General features: G+C 43.4%; 1 protein-coding gene across 4 annotated transcripts in view; it reads left to right on the top strand.

The window, feature by feature from the left end:
* Positions 1 to 23,350, top strand: part of ube2kb (ubiquitin-conjugating enzyme E2Kb (UBC1 homolog, yeast)) — a 101,270-nt gene that overhangs the window by 50,554 nt on the left and 27,366 nt on the right. For 3 of the 4 annotated variants that reach the window (XM_038791386.1, XM_038791388.1, XM_038791387.1), the window contains exons 3-4: positions 10,605 to 10,663; positions 14,639 to 14,721. In XM_038791386.1, the coding sequence (XP_038647314.1) occupies positions 10,605 to 10,663; positions 14,639 to 14,721 (142 nt within the window). The remainder of the gene's footprint in view (positions 1 to 10,604; positions 10,664 to 14,638; positions 14,722 to 23,350) is intronic. The other variant, XM_038791389.1, reaches the window with a different exon arrangement.

Below are 23,350 nucleotides of genomic sequence, written 5' to 3'. Positions count from 1 at the left end.
AGTTGAGAATGCTGGTTGCAAACGGGTTTTAAATGCGAACGATGCAGTCTTCCCGCCAGAAGCGGCGCCAGAGAGAGGGTCCCACCCCTGGTACATGCACTGACGTCACGTGCCGTACATTTGTGCTTTTGGTGTGAAATCATGGAGGAGCGATTTCTCCATTTTTTAGCTGCGAACAGAACTATGAAGAAATGAAGATGGATCATTTTGTTCTAAGGAAGAGGGTCAGAGAGACAAACAGGCCAGGATCTTGCCACTGAATATGCTGGAGAGATGTTCTGGCGAGTCCATGGCAGGACAAAGCAGTGCTGGTGTGAGCTGCTGAGGAGCGTCTAAGGCAGGACAAAGCAGTGCTAGTTTGAGCTGTATACAGAGCTCCAGGGCCTCTGCTGATCAGCTTACTAAGAAGAAACTGAAATCAGAAACTTAGTCGTATAAAGATTTCTTGAGGTATGGCTTTGTTAATTGTGCCAATACAAATCAGGATGCAAAGCCCATGTTTTATGCAGGGAAGTACTGGCAAATGAGAGTCGAATACTAACTATTTGCAGATATTTTTTCAATTCTAAAGGAACTGAACTTCAAATTGCAAGGCAGGGATGATTGCTTTCGGCACTGAAGAAATAGATGCTTTCCAAAAGTCATTGAAAGTGTGGCAAGTGTGAGTACAAAGCCAAAACATTCCCCACACTGCTACACCACATCGAAGAAAACAGTTTTAGTACATGATAATAGACTGGCAAGCCTTGTTTAATCGCATCTGGCTGCGTTAATCAACAGTTTTTGTCGCTACTTTCCGAAGAAGTTTCAGATTTTGAAAGAGAAGAGATGGGTGAAAAGTCCTTCTGAGTTTGAGAACCCATAATCAATTATTAACTGACAGCTGACTCCAAACGAAGAGACTGAACTTCTGCACCTCACCTGTGACAACACATTAAAATGTCATAAATCCTTGAGGCTGTCAGCATTCTGGAGTAGTGTCTCCAAGGAGTATCCAGTGCTGAGTAAAATAAGCATTGTGTTGCTATTGCCCTTCACAATGACCTACATGTCATCTTTGTGAGGATTTTCGTAAAGATGAAGACAGCACAAAGGAACTGGTTGAATTCTGCACCTGATGTGCACATTGCCCTCTCCTGTGAACGTGATTGGAGTGAGATCATGAGGACCACGCAGGTTCACCTGCATTAAAGGTAAGAGGAAATGGTGTGCTGCAAAGATCGGCCGGCGTGGATCCCGAAGGTCGGCTTATTGGTAAAGGTAAATCCCAGGAAAAATGTTTGAAAAACACTGGACTAGGTGAATGGGCAAAACTGTGACAGATGGAATTAAAAGTAAGCAAGTGTAAGGCTATCCAATTTGACCAAAAGCGCACAGAACAGGGCACTTTCTAAATGGGAAGAGATCAAGTCCAGTGGGTGTCCAAAGAGACTTGGGGGTTCAGCTGCATAGATCTTTAACTGCCACAAACAAGTGCAGAAAATAATAAAAGGCTAATGGAATGCTAACTGTTAAATGTAGAGGATTGGAGTATAAAGACCCAGACATGCTGCAGCTGTACAAAACTCTGGTTAGACCCCACTTGGAGTACTGAGAGCAGTTCTGGGTACCACACTGTAGGGAGGGTATATTTAAAAAAAATAAAAAAATTTAGTGTACCCAATTATTTTTTTCAATTAAGGGGCAATTTAGTGTCGCCAATCCACCTACCCTGCACATCTTTTGGGTTGTGGGGGCGAAACCCACGCAGACACGGGGAGAATGTGCAAACTCCACACGGACAGTGACCCAGAGGGAGGGTATATTGACCTTGGCAGGAGTGAAATGTAGATTTACAAAAATTATACCTTAACTACAGGGGTTAAGTTACGAGGAGCGAATACGCAAATTAGGCCTGTTTGCCCTAGACTTCAGAAGGTTAAGGAGTGACCTGATCAAAGCCTTCAAAGTATTAACAGGAAAGGCAGTTTGAATAAAGATAAATTATTGATTGGAGATTCTCAAACTAGGGGGGATAGTGTAAAAATTAGGGACAGACCATTCAGGAGAGGTGTCAGGAAGCACTACTTTGTGCAAAAGTGGGCAATGAAGTGGCAAATGAAATACAATGTGGAAAAGTGTGAGGTTATGCACTTTGGAAGGAGGAATTTAGGCATAGACTATTTTCTAAATGGGGAAATGCTTCGGAAATCAGAAGCACAAAGGGACTTGGGAGTCCTTGTTCACAATTCTCTTAAGGTTAATATGGAGGTTCAATTGGTAGTTAAGAAGGCAAATGCAATGTTAGCATTCATGTCAAGAGGGCTAGAATATAAGACCAGGGATGTGCTTCTGAGGCTGTATAAGGCTCTGGTCAGACCCAATTTGGAGTATTGTAAGCGGTTTTGGGCCCTGTATCTAAGGAAGGATGTGCTGGCCTTGGAAAGGGTCCAGAGGAGATTCACAAGAATGATCCCTAGAATGAAGAACTTGTCATATGAGAAACGTTTGAGGACTCGTTGGAGTTTGGAAGGATGAGAGAGAATCTTATTGAAACTTACAAGATACTGCGAGGCCTGGATAGAGTGGGCGTGGAGGGGAAATTTCTTCAGCCAGAGGGTGGTGAATCTGTGGAATTCTTTGCCGCAGAAGGCTGTGGAGGCCAATTCACGGAGTGTCTTTAAGACAGAGATAGATAGGTTCATGATTAATCAGGGGATCGGGGTCATGGGGAGAAGGCAGGAGAATGGGGGTGAGAAAATATCAGCCATGATTGAATGGCGGAGCAGATTCGATGGGCCGAGTGACCTAATTCTGCTCCTATGGCTTATGGTCTTCTGGTCTAAAAGGTGGTAGGGGTTTGGAACTCTCCCACAAACAGCAGTTGAAGCCAGAACACTTTGTTAATTTTAAATCAGATTTTTCTTCAGTGAAGTTATTCAGGGATTTAGGCCAAGGGCAGGTATATGTGGAGTTAGGCCACAGATCAGCCATGGTCTCATTGAATGGTGGGACAAGCACAGGGGGCTGAATGGCCTACTCTTGTTCCTATGTCCCTGTGTTAATTGTTAAAGTTGCCATGCACTTTATCTACTGTTATGTCTGGAAAAGTTTACATTTCGTCCAAAATTATTTAGTTCATTGCCTTGCCTGTGGAGAGATTTTTTCCAGATCTACTTTAAAAAATATATATTTTTATTAGGCTATTTGCAAGTTTTTATAATAATAACAAAAACAGCGACATAAACATGGTACAATAAACATTTCCACCCCCATCACAATCGTCACACACCCCAACCACAAAACAACAGACCTGCCCCCATCCCCTTGGCGTTCTGCTTCTGCTGACATTTTTATTTTCCCCGAGAAAGTCAACGAACGGTTGCCACCTCCAGGTGAACCCAACCATTGACCCTCTTAAGGCAAACTTTATTTTTTCGAGACTGAGGAACCCAGGCCTCTACAGTCGGGGGCTTCGTGTCCCTCCACATTAATAAGATTCGTCTCCGTGCTACTAGGGAGGCAAAGGTCAAGACGTCGGCCTCCTTCGCCCCCTGAACTCCCGACTCTTCCTACACTCCAAAGATCGCCACCTCTGGACTCCGCACCACCCATGTTTTGAGTACCGTGGACATTGTCTTTGCGAAACCCTGCCAAAACCCTCTAAGCTTAGGGCATGCCCAAAACATGCCAGATCTACTTTTAAATTCTTCCTTTCCCTCAGTTCTACCAGATCCAAGGATCCTCCTTTTCTCATCCCAAATGATTAAAACATTTTTTGTTTTACAGTACCCAATTGTTTTTCCAATTAAGGGGCAATTTAGCGTGGCAATCCACCTATCCTACACATCTTTGGGTTGTGGGGGTGAGACCCACACAGACATGAGGAGAATGTGCAAAATCCACATGGACAGTGACCCAGGGCTGGGATCGAACCTGGGTCCTCGGCACTGTGAGGCAGCAGTGCTAACCACTGCGCCACCGTGCTGCCCCATCACATCTCAAGTGATAAACTCCAGGATTCCCACTGCAGTGAGCCAAACTGTAGCACCACATCTGTAGTGCTCACAATTCTTGTGGGTTCTTGTTTTATACTTCTAACTCTGATTATCGGGCGATAAAAGATCCATGAATCATACTCCAAATGATACATCATGCCAAATAATTACCTCAAATTAAGTTCACCTTGCCGCCTAGTCAGAGTTAAAATCTATGTGCCCTGGTAAAGGTTTAAAAAAAAAGTTCTAATTATGGGCAAATTAACAGAACCTAGAAATTAAATTGATTTTTTTATTAAATCCCAGAATGCCACATTGTTTGAAGACAGTGGCCTTGCTGATGTGCCTACATGATGTAAGAGCTTCATTATAAATGTGCTTTGCACAAAGTCTTATTTGCTTAATACCTCTTTGCTTGCTCATTTACATAGGTTTTCAGTACAGCAATTTCTAAAATTTACAATTCTTATCCTTGTGTTCAAATTTCTCCGTGGCCTTGGCCCTCCTAGCAATTTAATCTCCAACAACATTCCAAGAAGTCTACATTCTTCCATTTTTGACCCGACTTGTGGCGGCCATGTCTTCCACTGTCTGGGTTACAAGTTCTGGAATTCTTTCTCAACTTTTCTACCTCTCTCTCTTTAAGATGCTCCCTGAAACCAACTTCCTTGACCAAGTTTTGGTTGTGCCTTAAGAACACAGTTGTGCAGTGCTGTCAGATCCAGTTGTGAATCGATGTGGGCAATCAAATAAATAATTGGAAGAGGAAGCTCCATGTACATTCTTATCCTCAATTATGGTGGAGCTCGGTATGTGAATGTAAAGCATAAGGCTGAACCAATTTCAAACATCTTCAGCCAGAAGTGCCAGATGAGTCAATCAATCTCTGCCTTCTCCTGAGGTCTCCGCCTTCAGAGAATGCAATTGGGAGAAGGAACAGCTAAGTGCACTGGATGGGGCAAAGGCAATATTCGGACTGTAGTGCTGAAAACGTGTTTGCCAGAGGTAGCTGGCCTCCTAGCCAAGTTGTTCGAGTACATACACATTGGCATCTATGCTACTAGGTGAAAAATTACCTGGGTAAGTCAGATCCACAAAATTTAGCATAACTGCAATCCAACAAATCACTGCCCCATCCGGCAACTTTTAACCCATCAGTAAAGTGTTGTCAGCTGTACTAGCAAGTAACAGTTTCCAATAATCTGTTCACCAATGCTCCGTTTAAATTCCACGAGGAACCCTCCCCTTCATACCTAATTACAACTTTGGTCCAAACATGGACAAAAGAGCCAAATCTATGGTCAGATGAGAATGACGACACTTGGCATCAAGACACCTTTTTAACTGTGTGGCAACAAGGAACCCTAATAGCATTGAAGTTGATGCCAATTGTGGGGGGAAAACTCTCCACTGGCTGCAGTCGAAATGAAAATGGTTGTTGAAGGCCAATTATCTCGGCTTCAAGGTATTGCTGCAGGAATTTCTCGGGGCAGTGTTGTAGCCCCAACCATTTTCAGCTGCTCATTAAATACCTCCTTTTCATCATAAGGTCACATTGTGCAATCATCAGAGAACACCCCCGGTGTTCCGTTTCACTTGCAATTCGTCGAATACTGAAGAGCCCATGCCTATATGAAAAATGAAAATTAAATGAAAATCGCTTATTGTCACAAGTAGGCTTCAAATGAAGTTACTGTGAAAAGCCCCCAGTTGCCACATTCCAGCGCCTGTTCGGGGAGGCTGGTACGGTAATGATGTGGAGATGCCGGCGTTGGACTGGGGTGAGCACAGTAAGAAGTCTTACAACACCAGGTTAAGGCCCAACAGGTTTGTTTCAAATCATTAGCTTTCGGAGCATTGCTCCTTCCTCAGGTGAATGCAGCAAGTATATGCAGCAATACCTGGACAACATTCAGGCCTGGGATGCTAACTGACAAGTGACAATTGTGCCACACAAGTAGTAGGTAATGATCCTCTCCCAACAATAATCTAGTCATCTCCCCACAAAGTTCGATGGAATTACTATCACTGAATCCCTCACCGTCAACATTCTATGGATAACCATTGGTAATAAGCTTAAGTGAACCAGCCATAAATACTGTGGCTACAAAAGGGGTCAGAGGTTTGGTATTCTGTGGTGAGTGACTCACCACCTGATATACCAAAACCATTCACCATCTGCAAGACTCGTGTGAAGAACCATTCACCATCTGCAAGACTCATGTGAAGAATGTAATGGAATGCTCACAACTTGTCTGGAAAGATGCTGCTTCAGCAACACTCCAGAAACTTTGCATGATGCGGGACAAAGTCCACTTGATTGCACTCCCTTTGCAATCAGTACACCATATCTGCAGTGTGTACAATCTATAAGGTCCACTGCAGTCAAGTCTTCTAACAGCACCTCCCAAATCTGTGACATCTGCCAGCAATGGTGAGGGCAACAGGATCATAGGAAGACCACCACCTTCAATTACCCCTTCCAAGACGCACAGCATCCTGACTTGTAAATATATTGCTGTTCTTTTATCATTTTTGGGTCAAAGTCATAGAGCATCCTCTGAACAGCACTGTGGGGAGTACCACAAGGACACGGCGATCAAGAATGTGGCTCACCACCACCATTGGAGGTAATTGGGGATGAGCTAAAAACACTGATATCAACATTTCTTGAATTAATGTATTAAAGTATCCTATTTAACTTGTCAGATTTTGTTTAATGTTCTTGTGAAGCACCTTGGGGTACTGTGCTATATTAAACCTGCTATATAAATGCATGATGTTGTTGTAGTACTCTGATTTAAAAGCAACACTATAGATAACAGTGACCACTGTTCCCAAGATTAAATAGAATTAAGATCAAAATTCTTTGGTGACAGCAATGGTATTACCTGATTTCATAAGATATTGAACTTTAAAACTATGATGTGACGTTGTATGGAAAAAACTTTATTTACTGGGGAAAAGCTACATGCTGCTACAATAACTTGTGATAGCAGTTTTCATAAAAATGTTCTGCATCAGTATGTTTCGTAGCAATGTGGAGAAGTAAAAAGATTAGCATCAACCTGAACCGTTTTATTGACCAAACTACATCCTGAAAGCCAAATTAAATCTGGAAATAAGACCAAAATAAATGATTCCAGTATGAGTTTTTGCATGCCACAGTAGCCTTTATGTTAACTTTTCTAAAATATCTACAGGAATAGATCTGGCTGCTGAACAATTGCTGAAGTTATGATTTTAATGATAATTAAAACATTAAAAAAAATCAAGTTACTGTATTAAAAAATCTTTGCAACCTTTATAGCATTATTGTATTTAAAAATTATTACACCCGTTTTATGGCATTACCAGACTATGTAGTGGATAAGTGTGGATCACAATATTATGTCACTTGAAATCATGTTGCTATGAGCCTGTCCTGCAACATGAATGTTAATTTCATGCTTGCCTGTACCGAGTGGGCAGCACGGTAGCCTTGTGGATAGCACAATCGCTTCACAGCTCCAGGGTCCCAGGTTCGATTCCGGCTTGGGTCACTGTCTGTGCGGAGTCTGCACATCCTCCCCGTGTGTGCGTGGGTTTCCTCCGGGTGCTCCGGTTTCCTCCCACAGTCCAAAGATGTGCGGGTTAGGTGGATTGGCCATGATAAAGTGCCCTTAGTGTCCAAAATTGCCCTTAGTGTTGGGTGGGGTTACTGGGTAATGGGGATAGGGTGGAGGTGTTGACCTTGGATAGGGGGTAGGGTGCTCTTTCCAAGAGCCGGTGCAGACTCGATGGGCCGAATGGCCTCCTTCTGCACTGTAAATTCTATGTAATTCTATGAGTCGGGGTTCAAAAATACAGGAGTGATGGGCAAATTTGCATAAATAGCCCTCAAACCTGATGTGAAAAAATCAAGAAAGGTTGCCGACTGTTAATTTTATGAAGGAGCAGTGAGCTCAGGAGACAGAGGGCTGGATCTCCGTTTCTGCGGCTAAGTGCTGGCGTCAGCAGAGAATCCGTGGTGCTCCACGACTGGAAAATCGGCGGGAACCCCTCACCGATTCCATAACCAGTGAAGGGCTAGCACTGGCGCCGTGATGAAAACCTGCGGATCGCGTGAAGAACGGCCAGAGAATCACCGGGTCCAGGGCCATGCATGAGCAGGGCTGACGAGCTGCAGCTGCGCTCTCCTACGCCCCCACTGGTCGTGCCGAGAAACATGGCGCCAGACGTGCTGGACCATTAGCCGCCCACCCCGACCCCACAGCCTACTCCCTAGCCACCCCCCACCACTCCCTCCAGCCTTAGCAGAAGCCCCCTGGCCAGCGGCACAGATTACAGCCAAGTGTGGCGGTGCTGGACACTGTCTGCAGCTGGCATTCCAAGTTCCCAACCGCTGGAACCACACATGGCCTGCGCCGTCGGGAACTCAGCCTATCGGAGGCAGAGCATTGTGGGTGGGCCAGCTGATGACGCGCCAATGGTGCTACGACAGTGGCGTGTGTCTCGTTGACGCCGATTTGGAGGAAGCGGAGTGCCGCTAAACACCGCGGTGCTCACGTCGATTCCGACGTCGGAAGCCATTCTCTGCTCGATTGTCGATCCCGATTTTGGCGTCTGGCTATGGAAGATCTCGCCCAGAATCTGTGAGGAGCTATGGCCCCAATCACAGATTTGTTTTCTCCCATGTTGCTCCAGCTCCTCCTATCACCAGTCCCTCCTTTTTTTCTGATGTGCTTTTACCTTGCTGGAGTGTCAATTTTCTTGGGTATGTTTAGCAGGACCCGTCCGGCCCTGGACTGTGGTGAGTTTTACCAGCAGGTTACTGAGCACATGACCAGCTTCAGGTGGCAGAGGGTGATGTGGATCTTCCTGTTGCTCCAGATTGTATTGTCAGCCAGCTCCAGGATCTCAATGGTGGTCAGTTAGTTGGGGTGCACTAGTCCGCACTAGGTGGTGGATGCGACAGTTGGGGATGTGGAGACCATCCCACTTTGGGAGAGTGGGTCTTGGCTTTGGTCTGAACAGATGCTAACTGTTTGGGCCTCTCCTGTTGGGGAGGTGCCACTGCGGGCTCCATGCCAGCGCTTGTTCCCCTGTCAGTGGCGGCTCGCTGGGTCCCAGCTTCAGGTCCTGGGGATTTGCCTATAACTGTCTGGACCTGGCTTCAACTCTGAATGGTCTGTGCCTTGGGCGTGTCCAGCATGGTGGACAGCATCTCTGCCTCTCTCTCTCTGCCCCCCCCCTCTCTCTCTCTCTCTCTCTCTGTGTGTCTCTCTCTCTCTCTCTCTCTCTCTCTCTCTCTCTCTCTCTCTTTCTCTCTCTCTCTCTCTCTCTCTCGGTACCTCACGTTTTCTCTCTCTGTCTCTCTCTCTCTCTTTCTGTCATCCCAGTGGGGTGAAGATAGATGCTGGAGCATTATGTTCAGTAATTTTATACTTTGAACTGATATTTCTAACGCGTTGCAACAATATTAATTATCCTGCTTTTTCTGAGGACATGCTCATCGAAGTTGTCATTGAAGCTCAGTCAACTTACAATCAAAGTTCTTGATTAGTTGAATTGAATCTCATTCCTTATATTGAACCTTTTCTGTAGATTTACACCCATGCTCTTTCTCTTTAGCCCTGCAATTTCTGTTTCTTTGTGCCAAATAATGGAATTTGAGATTAATCTGAGTTTAATTTATTATTGTAAATTGAGTTGGTGTGTAGAATCCAAATTTGAAGGAAAAGATATGTATTTTTTAAAATTTAGAGTACCCAATTAATTTTTTCCAATTAAGGAGGCAATTTTAGCATGGTCAATCCACCTACCCTGCACATCTTTGGGTTGTGGGAGTGAAACCCACGCAAGCACGAGGAGAATGTGCAAACTCCACATGGACAGTGACCCCGAGCTGGGTTCGAACCTGGGACCTCGGTGCCGTGAGGCAGCAGTGTTAACCACTGCGCCACCGTGCTGCCCTAGAAGGAAAATATTAAGGATGAAGTGTATCCTGAATGTTAAAATGGGGGGGGGGGGGGGGGGAAGGCCCCGAAAACCAAAATGGTGTCCCTGAAACTTGAAAAGTTGCCCTCAAGAAAATCTTCAATGGGGTGGGGGTGGGTGGAATATTTAAACTAATTTACAAGGTTTGATAATGTGTGAAACTGCACTGTTAAATCTAATAACATCTTAAAGGGAGGGGGGGGGGGGGGGGGGGGGAAGAAATTCAAATCATGTTTATTGTTCACAGTCATCTGGGCTGCGAGGCAGGAATGAAGTTTAATCTCAAAATTATCTTCAGGTTAAATTCCATCTGCTGTTATTAGATGGGTATTTCCCAAAGATGACAATTGATTTTTTTGGGTGGAAGATATGTTGCAGATTCGGTGGCTATTTTTTTTTGTCCTTTGCTATTCTTGGATTTCTGTTAACTTACTGATTTGACTAAATTGTATGAGTTCATAGAATTCTAGGGTCATGGTGGGCCAGTAGTATTTCACATTTGGAAAAAACACATTTAAATTTGACATCGCAGTGTAAAAGCTTGTATAATTTCCAGTATTTAAAAAATTATAGTGTATGTTTCAAACACAAAATGAAATGGTGCTCTGTTAAATGACTTTCTAATGTATCTGCTTTGTATTTATGCAGGAGGGCGGTATCAACTAGAAATTAAAATTCCAGAAACATATCCATTTAATCCTCCAAAGGTGAGACATGTCTGTATACATGTGTTTCTGGATTTAAAAAAACAGGGAATGACTGCCAAATTTATTAGCAGTATTAAAACTAGGAATGAGTGACTCTCGGCTATATACCTGCTGGCAGTTCAACCATAAATTAAATATTGTCTTTTAAACTAATGTAGCTATCGGTTAAACACTGTCAATGTTTGAACTATTTTTGCATCTTCAAATGGATTTTGTGTTAGTTTAAATTTTGAGAGAAGTCTTCAAAACAGTGTTCGTCTCTTTCCCCTCCCCTTCTCTCAAAAATAGATATTAATGAGCTTATGAGCCTCATTTGCTGTGTACTTTTCTACTTGGTGTCCGCATTGGTTCAGTGTTAACATTCTCATCTCTTGTCAAACGATTGTGGAGTACTCACCACCATGGCAGTTGGTGGAAATTAAATTGAATTAATAAATCTGGAAATATCAAATTAGTCTCAGTAATGGTGATTATGTTAACTACCTTCAATTGTTGTAAAAACCCATCTGGTTCATTAATGTCCTTTAGGGAAGGAAATCTGCCATTCTTATTTGGTCTGTCTGACAGGTGACTCCAGACTCACAGCAATGTGGTTAACTCTTAACTGTTCTCTGAAATGGCCTTGCCAATGCTCACATCCCATGAAAGAATCATGAAAAACAGATCAGATTTTTTTTATTTAATTGGTGTTTGTGAAATCTTGCAGTGCACAAATTGTTCTTACTTGTACTTCATTGATTGCTTTTGGACATAGAACATAAAGTTTCCATGGTCCCAGATAGCCATAGGCTGCTTATCTCTTTGAGTGGGAGAGCTGATTGGTGGTGATTTAACCTGAAGATCACCAGACCTCCGACGAGGGGCAAGGTTGAGAAGGCAGGGCCTTCATGAATGACCTAAACCGGTACGGGAATTGAACCTGCGATGTTGGCTTCGTTGTACATCACTAACTAGCTGTCCAGCCAACTGAGCTAAACCTATTTTTGGACATAACGAGGTCAGGAAAGACATGACTGTATGCGGATGCTCGTCATTTTATTTTTCTATACCTGAGTATATTTCATCTTTTTCTTTGTTAGCGAAGTCGCAAAATTTTGTTTCAGCAAGTTCTTTAAGCATGCTTCTGTTTTGATCCATATTCACATTGTTACTGCCCTTTATCTCAATGGCAAACAATTTTATGGCATGCTGCAATGTCAACATGTAAACCATTTTGACAGAAATTTGACATTTTTGAAATGGAAAACTACAAATGCATTAAAGAAAAGTGGTCATGATCTTAAAGATGGAAGTTCGGTCTGCTTTTGTTGGAGGGAGTTGTGTGTATATATCTTAAAAATCGTTAGATATTACGTGTGCAAATGTTGTACCATGTATTCTGCATTTTCAAGGCCTTGTGTATGGTATTTGGTGACTAGACAGGAATAATCCACAATCAGGAGGTGAAGAAGTGCTTGTAAATTTTGAATTTGAGAAGTAATTTTCTGCCTGGTAATACTGATTGACCTCATGCCCTGGTTGTTGGAGTGTAAATCAAAAGAGGTATAAAGATTTAAGATTCCTTGTTTTCTCTAACTTCCTAATTTTAAATTATTTCTCATTGTCTTACCCTCTGGTAGAAAATGTAATCCTCAATACTAGTTGTTTTTGGTTAGAAAATATTGTTGCATATTTTGAGGTTAACCATGATGGTATACATTTGCAAATTGTGTAATAGAAGTACATTATATCTGCACATTAGTGAGGCGCACATAAGCATTTTGTCATGGCAAGTGTGCAGCCTATATTTCTAACTGATTAGAGCACCTCTCAGTTGTTCCACACATGGACAGCTGCTACCATGTTGAGTTGATGAAACCTTTTCATTTAAGAAAATATATTTAGCAGCCTTAAAACGTACAGTCTGACATAAGCAAAGTTGAGTACTGAATGCATTTTTACATAACTCAACAGTTATGTAAACTGTTGAGTTGACTAGTCAAGAAATTTATATTCTTGCATTAATTTGTAGCGAGCAAAAGCAAATTCTGCATCAGTAGTGAAGTAAGGTTTTCAAGTTGAGTTTTTAAAAATATGCTTGTTATACAAGCATAATATGTTTTGAAAAATTATTACTTTATCACCAGTGTGAAATTTAACCACCATGATAGAAATATCTGTGGATATTCCCTAAGATGAGGGGTGTAAGGCCTGGAAAATAGGGAAAACTGTTGGGAAGGCAAGTCCTTAGATTGCCACCACAATTGATAAGGATCATGCTGATAACTTAATTCGCTGTCCCCTCCACTGAGGCAGGCAGCTAATTATGGTTTTTGTTTTTATTTCAAATTTCCAGCATCTGCAGTATTTTGCTTCTATATAAAGTATTAAGGTGGTTAACCTTGCAACACCACTGGAACTCACTTTTGGAGCAGCACCAATGTGCCGGAACTGCAAGTTCGTTTGCAGGCTTTCTCCATGTACAGGTCTTGAGGATGTTGGAGCTTGAGGCACCATGCTCCAATAACTGGGCAGCGTGAATGAAAGGATGCAATTGTGGCCGGTCCGATCCTATGATGTGTTTCCCCTCCATCATAATTTCCCTACTGGCTTCAGGTGTCTTCATTGACTGTGTTCTGTGCAGGCTAGCGAGGTGCCTCAAGGTCGATGTGTTCTCAAGACCTGCGCCCTGTTTTAGTTGTCCCCATCTCACCCAATGGGACTGACCTCAGGGTATGCATTGTCAGGAGCCCACTGGACAGCAATTGAGGAGGTGGCCAACTGGAGACTGACTCCTCACTGCTGGCAAGTGTGGCCGTGGGCCCCTATTTAGTCCTGATTTCGGAGGTCTGAAGCCTGTGGGAAAACTCAGACCGGTATTCCCAAAGTGCCAGTTACAGTCTATGCCTTTTTGGCAATCCGAAAGCCAATTGGCTCATCACAATTTTTTTTGCCATTTTAACTTGAGTACCATAGGCAAGTTTTGTCACCTGGTGTAGATTGTAGAAATTTTAAAAATATTGTGCTATGTTTAACAATGTGAACGAGGGTTTTCACCCACTCTGAGTAAATAATCAACATTCAAGGGTCTCAAACTTCATAATCAGAATACTTGGCATATAGAATGTTTAATAAGAATTTGATTAAATCTGCCATTCTACCGACTGGAATCTGATGGGTCGAATATTTTAAAAAGCTGATCACTTTGTGTTCAGATAATTCATTCTTTAAAAGAAAAGGCGAGGCGGTGGCATAGTGGTAATGTCACTGAAATAGTAAATCAGAAACCCAGGGTAATGCTCTGGGGACCAACTTTCAAATCCCGCCACTGCAGATGGTGATATTTGAATTAGCTGAAAATCTGGAATTAAAAGTCTAATTATGACCATGAAACCATTGTCGATTGTCATAAAAATCCACCTGGTTCGCTAATGTCCTTTCGGGAAGGAAATCTGCCAACCATACCTTGTCTGACCTAAGTGTGACTCCAGACCCACAGCAATGTGGTTGACCCTTAACTGCCCCCTCAAAGGCAATTAGGGATGGGCAATAAATGCTGGCCCAACCAGCGAAGCCCATGTCCCTTGAACGAATCAAAAGAAAATTGTAAATCTGAAAAGTTGTTCTGAGAGTTTTAAATTGAAATTATTAACTTAATTGGTCAATTTTGTATCCCACACCTTTTCTTGTGTCTAGAGTAATGTAATTCCACATTAACTGGTATTTTTGATTAACTGGCACCACCCATTTCCTGGGCATGCCGGATAACACAGATTCTACTGTACTTGATGTACTGTTAGGATAATTTTGATAATTACAAATACTGTAGGTAATCACTTGCTTCACTGCAGAAAGTGGATATTAATTAGTCTTACTTGGGTTCATAATTCTCCAGTTGTATTCAGGAAATTATTTTGATTATTTGTGATGTTCCGGGAATTGACGTTTGTTTCCTTTTTTTTATTAACCTTACTGGAAAATGATTCTATCTTTCAGGTTCGGTTTATTACAAAAATCTGGCATCCAAACATTAGTTCAGTAACAGGAGCCATTTGTTTGGATATTCTGAAAGATCAATGGTAAGTTCCTCAGTCTTTGTTCTTGTATCGCATGCAATCTTACCTTTTTAAAATCATGAGAACATCTGTATACTGTTCATGATTTTTAAAAAATCCTCGTTTTATGGAACTGTATAATAAGTCCCAAATCCCTGTTTTGAGTTGCTCCGTTTTAGGTAATTCCATTTCAATGTTGTGCACTTAATGGGACCTGTATCAGTGTTCAGTATTGGGGATTTTGTTGTTTTGTCTTGGGTTTGATCTGGGGTTGTGTGATCCGATTGATGCAATTTTGCCTCTCCCACACCCAACCTTGCCTCTTGGCTTTGCGGCTTATCTCTGGAATTTAGGAATGTTTAAAAAAGCATCTTTATTGTCACAAGTAGGCATACATTAACAGTGCAATGCAGTTACTGTAAAATGCCCCTAGTCGCCACATTCAGGCACCTGTTCGGGTACACAGAGGGAGAATTCAGAATTACCTAACAGCACGTCTTTCGGAACTTGTGGGAGGAAACTGGAGCATCTGGAGGAAACCAACGCAGACACAGGGAGAACGTGCAGTCTCCACAGACAGTGACCCAAGTTGGGAATCGAACCTGCCCTGGCACTGTGAAGCCATAGTGCTAACCACTATGCTACCGTGCTGCCCAATATTTCCATTTACAGGGTTAAATGTTTTACATTTTTTCTGATGAGAAAGGCCCGACAGAACATAACTACAGCCATTACATTGTATTAGGAAAATCTGATTCACTTAGCGTTTTATTTAAGTTGCTCTGGTCAGCAACACAGCTACCAATGCTAAGTAAGGATTTTTAGGTTTTAAGTCTTTAATGAATTACCGTAATTTTCTAAATTGAATCAGGAATATAATTTGACAGATATACACTATGTAGGATCTAATTATATCACAAAAATCTGGCTGCACATTGCGATGCATTCATATATAAAAAGGAACACTCTCTAACTTTCACTGTAACCGTTGAGGATTTTCCTTCCTGGTCTCCACTCTGTTATAATTCTGTTTGGGCCCGTCTCGTGTGTGTCGACCCTTTGACGGAGCTTATTCATTTAGTCCCACCCTCTCCTGCTTTTTCCACTATTATTATAATTTGTTTTTAACTTTATAGAGTATCCAATTCATTTTTTCAAATGAAGGGGCAATTTAGCATGGCCAATCCACCTAGCTTGCACATCTTTGGGTTGTAGGGGCGAAACCCACACAAACACGTGGAGAATGTGAAAACTCCACACAGACAGGACCCAGAGCCGGGATCGAACCTGGGACCTCGGTGCCGTGAGGCAGCCGTGCTAACCCACTGCACCACCATGCTGTCCCTTTTTCCACTATTATAACCCTTTAAAGTTGCTATTAAACTTTCATCCATCACCTTTTCATGTAGTACATTTTTTAAAAAAGTCCCCTTGTTTCCCCCTTAGATTTTTTTTTGCTGTTTATATTAAATCAAAACATTTTCTCCCATCTACTGAGTGAAACTGTCCATGGGATTGCACAATTCTGTTAAATCTCTATTTGACATAAAAGGAGCAGTACCAGCTTCTCTTGCCTCATGTCCTTTATTCTACGCACCATTCTAGTGTATCTCCTTTACAGTTTTTTCAAGATCTTGATAACTAAATGGCTTTTCATTGCTATTTTTGTCTCTTTCTCTTGCATTAAAAATTCTCGGCATAAAGCACTGTAGTTGATTCAATGCTGCTGTAATAACTTTTTATTGTAGTGTTGCACTGTGGTCATTGCTGTATTTCAATAGAACAAAGTGCACAGTATTTGTGTAGAATATTCTGCAGACCACTTTTGCTTCCCCTGGATTTTCCGTTCTATTGTGATGTTTGTGCTGATGCATAAACTACTAGAAGTAGTTGGATGAGCTATTCTGACTGGGTAGATGGTGCATTTGTTCCCAGCAATAGGTACAGTATGTAGTATTTAATGGCCTGGGTGGAACTCAGCACAGAGCTCCGCTCTTATGCCATTGCATGTGTATGTGAAGTTGCTCTCCCTGGTAATCACAAATGTTTGTGTTCCTAGAAACTCGTGTCTGCACTATCGAGCGTTTAAACTGTCCAGGAGGTTTATAAAGAACATGAGTACTTAAAAAAAAAACTTGTCACTGCACAGGAATTGCATTCCATTCAGTACCAAATATAAGCAATGTGAGACTACCCTTTCACAGTATCTCTTTCCACACCTTAAGTTGAGCTGCATCGTAACTCCACATTTATATGACAACTCAACATGGGTGTGAACCATTTTGCATAAATGTGAAGCATGCTTAGATGGCTAAATTCCATACTATTATAATGATGCTGATCACTTTTAATATTATAGTATGACCTAAGGCTTCAATGATTCACTAAGCATATGATTATATTGTTCCAAACAAGTGTTTCAAATTGGAGAAATAGCTGAAGCAATTTTGAAATGTACTTTACAGAAATCAGGAGTTAGCACTGTTGCTTCCCAGGTTCGATTCTTGGCTTGGGTCTGTCTGTGCGGAGCCTGCATATTCTCCCTGTGTCTGCGTGGGTTTCCTCCCACAGGTCCTGAAAGATGTGCTTGTTAGACATTCTGAATTCTCCCTCTGTGTACCCGAACAGGTGCTGGAGTGTGGTGACTAGAGGCTTTTTGCAGTGGCTTCGTTTCAGTGTTAATGTAAACCTATTTGTGACAATAATAAAGATTATTATTATTATTATGTAATTTTGGGGCTGTAGCAGTAAATTTGTGTATATTTCCTAAATATGTAAGTTTTTTGTTTTTGCATTTTTCAACAGTTAGAAATGTAGTTTATAAAGTGCAGACCTGAATACCTCAAATGGTGGAAATAGCAATTGTGTAGAAATCATAGAAGCCATAGAAAAGTTACAGCACAGTAGGAGGCCATTCTGCCCATCTTCATGCCAGCCGGAGGACACCCAGGTGCCCTATCTTTTTTAAAATAAATTTAGAGTACCCAATTATTTTTTTTTCCAATTAAGGGGCAATTTAGTGTGGCCAATCCACCTAATCAGTACATCTTTGGGTTGTGGGGGTGAAACCCATGTAGACACGGGGAGAATATGCAAACTCCATACGGACGGTGACCAGGGCCTGGTTTTGAACCCGGGTCCTCAGTGCTGTAGTACCAGTGCTAACCACTGTGCCATCATGCCCCCCCCCCCCCCCCCCCCCCCGGTACCCTTTCTAATCCCACCGTCCTGCACCTGACCCATAGACCCGTATCTTACAACACTTAAGGCCAAGGTACTTTTGAAAGGGGTTTAGGGTCTCTGCCTCCACCACTAACCACCAAATCATGAAAAGGAACACCACATAGTTCCTACAGGAGCCAGCTGGCATGAACATTTTCTTTCCCCTATGCTCTCTTTTAGTAGGTACGAGCAAATTTGAGTGAACTGAGAATCCAAATGTGTTTTCATCTTAATTCTTCAAGTGAGAATCAGGCCAAGTGCAATAGGTTGAATTGGGAAGTAACGATGAAAATAAGACTGATGAATGAAAAACAGAATAAAACAATGGCAGTTTTTATATTTTACATTCTTTAAGGGACATTGGTGTCACCAGCTAGGTCAGCAATTTTTGTTGCCCATTCCTAATTGCCCCTGAGAAGGTGGTGGTGTATTGACTTCTTGAACTGCTGCATTCCATGTGGAGTATGTACACCAACAGTGCTGTTGGGGAGGAAGTTCCAGGATATTTACCTAGTGAAAGAATGGTGATATAGTTCCAAGCTGGGATGGTGCGTGGCTTGGAGGGGAACTTCCAGATGGTGCTATTCCCATGCATCTCCTGCCCTTGCTCTTCCATGTGGTAGATTTGCAGATTTGGAAGATGCTTTGATGAGCTCCTACAGTGCATTTTGGAGATAGCGAGCCCCCAGCCCGGTTCCACCCTGGAACCGACCACCTTGGACAAGGTCCCCGCCACCCCCTTCCAAAACCCCTCCAACGCTGGACACGCCCAGAACATGTGGGTGTGATTCGCCGGGCCTCCCGAACACCTCCCACACCTGTCCTCACCCCCAAAGAACCGGCTCAGCCTGGCCCCAGTCATGTGTGCCCTATGCAGCACCTTCAGCTGAATTAAGCTGAGCCGTGCGCAAGAAGAGGACGAATTCACCCTCCCCAGGGCGTCCGCCCACGTCCCCTCGTCGATCTCCTCCCCTAGCTCCTCCTCCTACCCCTTTCAGCTCCTCCACCGAGTCCTCCTCCCCCTCCTGCATCACCTGATAAATTGCCAAGATCCTATCCTCACCAACCCACGTCCCCGAGAGCACCCTATCCTGCACCCCCCTTGGCGGCAATAGTGGAAACTCCGCCACCTGCCGCTTAACAAATGCCCTAATCTGCATATACCTGAAAGTATTCCCGGGGGAGACCCCACTTCCCCTCCAACTTCTCTAAGGTCGCAAACTTCCCGTCGAGGAAAAGGTCCCCCATCCGCCTGATGCCTGTCCTATGCCAACTCAAAAACCCACTATCTATTGTCCCTGGTGAAAACCGGTGGTTGCCCCGTATCGGGGTCCAAACTGAGGCCTTCTTAATAATCTTTATTAGTGTCACAAGTAGGCTTACATTAACACTGCAATGTGAAAATTCCCTAGTCGCTACACTACGCTGCCTGTTCGGGTACACTGAGGGAGATTTCAGAATGTCCAATTCACCTAAAAAGCATGTCTTTCGGAACTTATGGGAGGAAACCCATGCAGATACAGGGAGAATGTGCAGACTCCGCACAGAATGTGACCCAAGGTATCTGGCACTGTGAAGCAACAGTGCACTGTGCTATCGTACCTCTGGACTTCAGCTTTTTTTTCATGCTTGAACCAAGCCTGTAATGAAGTCAGGAACAGTGTGACACTGGCGGATTCTAAATTGAGCACCAGTGAACAGATTATTGTTGAAAGTGCTGCTTGATAGCACTGCCGATGATTTCTTCCCTCATTTTGCTGATGATCAAGAGTAGACATGTCAGGTGTATTTGGCCAGGCTGGATTTGTTTAGCTTTATGTGTACAGGACATGCCTGCACTGCCATGCCAATGCTGTAATTGTACTGGAACAGTTTGGCTAAGGGCACTGCACAAGTCCTCAGTGCTATTGCTGAAATGTTGTCAGGGCTCATAGCCTCTGCAGTCCCCAGTGCCATCAGTCATTTCTTGATATCACGTGGAGTGAATTGCATTAGCTGAAGGCTGGCATCTTTGATGCTGGGGACCCAGGAGAAGGCAAAGATGGACCATCCATTCAGCACTTCTGGCTGAAGATGGTTGCAAAAGCTTCAGCCTGCTCTTTTGCATTGATATGCTGGGCCTCTCCCTGGAGACTACTCCTTTAGTGAGTTGTTTAATTCACGACTGGATGTGGCAGGACAGCTTGGATCTGACTGTTGGTTGTGAGATTGCTTACCTCTCTGTCTATTGCATGCCACTGCTGCTGTTTGGCTTGTAGCTAGTCCTGTGTTGTAGCTTTAACAGGTTTATTTTTCTAGATTCATATCTAGATCATTAGATCTGTCTGATGCTGCACCTGGACTTTGTTTGAACCAGGATGGATCCTGTATGGCAGTTGAGTACACATTTGCTGCCTCTGATGGCATCGAGGTGTGCTGTGGGCCGAGTTTTGAGTAGCTAGATCTGTTGGTAATCTATCCCAATTAACATAGTAGCAGTGCCACACAACACTCAATGTGAAGACGAAACTTTAGCTCCACAAGGACTGTGCATTGGTCACATCCCTACCAATACCGTCATGGTCAGATACATCTGCGAAAAATAGGTTGGCAAGGATTAGGTCAAGTAGGTATTTCCCTCTTGTTGGTTCCCTTGCTAGCTGCTGCAGACCCAGTCTGGCAGCTAGGTCCTTTAGGACTTAACCAACTCGGTCAGTTGTGGTGCCTCTGAGCCAGTCTTTGTGATGGACGTTGAAGCCCCTCACCCAGAGTACATTCTGTACCCAACCACACTTAGTGCTTCCTCCAGTGATGTTTAACATGGAGGAGCATGGATGCATCAGCTGAGGTGGGACCAATAGGTAGTAATCAGCATGGGCTTTCCTTGCTCATGTTTGACCTGATGCAATGAGATTTCATGGGGTCCAGAGTTGATGTTGAAAATCCGCGGGGAAACTTACTCCCGAGCGTGTGCCACTGTGTTGCCACCACTTGTGGGTCTATTCTGTTTATGGGACAGGACATATCCAGGGATAATTATTATTATATTTTAAAATTTAGAGTATCCAATTCATTTTTTCCAATTAAGGGGCAATTTAGCATGGCCAATCCACCTAGCATGTACATCTTTGGGTTGTGGGGGCAGCACTGTGACATAGTGGGTTAGCCCTGATGCCTCACGGCACCAAGATCCCAGGTTTGATCCTGGCTCTGGGTCACTGTCCGTGTGGAGTTTGCACATTCTCCCCGTGTTTGTGTGGGTTTCGCCCCCACAACCCAAAGATGTGCAGACTAGGTGGATTGGCCACGCTAAATTGCCCCTTAATTGAAAAAAAAAAAATGAATTGGGTACTCTAAATTTATAAAAAAATAAATAAAAGTTTTTGGGTTGCAGGGGCAAAACCCATGCAAACATGCGGAGAACGTGCAAACTCCACACGGACAGTGAGACAGAGCCAGGATCGAACCTGGGATCTCGGCGCTGTGAGGCCGCAGTGCTAACCCACTGCACCACCATGCTGCCCTATCCAGGGATAATGATGGCGGTGTCTGGGACATTATCTGTAAGGTATGGTTTTATGAGTATGACTGTCACGCTGCTGCAGTACCAATCTGTCGAATAGCTGCCCGAATTTTGGCATCTCCAGATGTTTGCAAGGAGGATTTTGCAGGGTGAACTGGGCTTGATTTTCCATTGTTGTTTCCTGTGCATAGCTCAATGCTGGGTGATCTACTGTTACATTTCCGCTTGTAGACTTCGTAGTGGCTTGATACAACTGTGTGGCTTGCTAGGCCATTTCAGAGGGCATTTAAGAATCAACCACATTGCTGTGGGTCTGGTGTCACATGTAGGTCAGACCAGATAAAGACGGCACATTTCCTTCCCTAAAGAACATTAATGGACCATATGGGTTTTTCTGATAATCAACAGTGGTTTCATGGTCACTGTTGCTGAGACTACTTTTTAATTGCCGATTTATTAACTGAATTGAAATTCCATCAACTAGCGTGGTGGCATTTGAACCCGTATCACCAGAGCATTTGCCTGGGCTTCTGCATTACTAGTCCGGTGACACCACTACGCCACCACCATCCCCTATAATTAAGATTAAAAGGACCCTAAAAGAGAAGCAAACATGATGCCCTTATTCAAGAAAGGGTACAAGTTTGTTCCTAGTAACTGCAGACTGGTCAATTGAACACAAGAAATGGAGCAGCAGTAGACCATACAGCCTGTTGGAGCCTGCTCCGCCATTCAATATGATCTCCGGCTTCAACTGCACTTTCCTGCCAGCTTCCCATATCCATTGATTACACGAAAGACCAAAAATCTGTCCTTCTGAGCCTTAAATGTATTTAATTTTGAAGCACTGTTTGAAAGGCACTGTTCACAACACTCTGGGCTGTAGAATTCCAAAGATTCTCACAACCCTTTGGGTGAAGTAATTTCTCCCCATCTCAGTCCTAACTGATCATCTCCTTATCCTGAGACTCTTCTCTCTCTTCTCCCCCCCCCCCCCCCCCCCACCCACTTATTTTAGATTCCCCAGCACGTGAAAACAATCTCTCAGCATCTACCCTCTGAAACCCCTTCAGAATCTTCTATGTTTCAAATGAGATTGCCTCTTATTTTTATAGACTTCACTGCAGAGACTAAAGGCCTAATTTACTCATGTTATGGGCCAAGGTTTCGAGAACACCAAAGTGTATCATGGAGTTCGTCTGACCCACAACTTTTAATAGATTTTGGTTATGGGGAGCACAAGGGTCCACTCTACAGGTGTGATGCAACAGAGATCTAAAGTACTTTTAAAACAAAACAATGTTTATTCTATGAATCCAGATAACATTTTATAAACACACAGTAAACATCTTAGCAACTATCAACTCAAATACTCTTTCCCCCCCCCCCCTCCCCCAAAATACAGTACTCTATAAGTGACTCTTAATCTTTCCTACCAACCCCAATATGAAAATTACCCTCTTTAACAAAGAGAGCCTTGTTTGGTTGGATGCAGTTCCAACTCTGAAAATGAAAGTAAAACACAGACACACACCAGCTTTTTGCTCAAAGCGAAAGTAAAAAGCCACAGACCAAAACCCAGCTCCACCCACACTCTGACATCACTGCAGCTATTTGATAAACACCCATTTCTTAAAGGTACACCCACTACAGCTATTTGATAAAGGGGAGGGGGGTGGGAGGGGAGGTGGGAGGGGAGGTGGGAGGGAGGGGGAGGGGGAGAGGGAGGGAGGGGGAGAGGGAGGGGGAGAGGGAGAGGGAGGGAGGAGAGAGAGTTTTCTTTACTTGGGAATTCAGGTGGCACGGGGATGGCAGCAGTTTCATGAATTAAACTTGACCCGGTTAGTTGAACAAATGAGGGAGGACTTTTGGAGGTGGGACATGCTCCTGCTGTCACTGGCGGGGAGGGCACAGACCATAAAAATGACG

Source organism: Scyliorhinus canicula, chromosome 3 (genome assembly GCF_902713615.1).
Source record: "Scyliorhinus canicula chromosome 3, sScyCan1.1, whole genome shotgun sequence".
In the NCBI taxonomy this organism is placed as follows: Eukaryota; Metazoa; Chordata; class Chondrichthyes; order Carcharhiniformes; family Scyliorhinidae; genus Scyliorhinus; species Scyliorhinus canicula.
The sequence above is the reverse complement of the archived record's forward strand: the minus strand, read 5'-3'. Positions and strand labels throughout refer to the sequence as shown.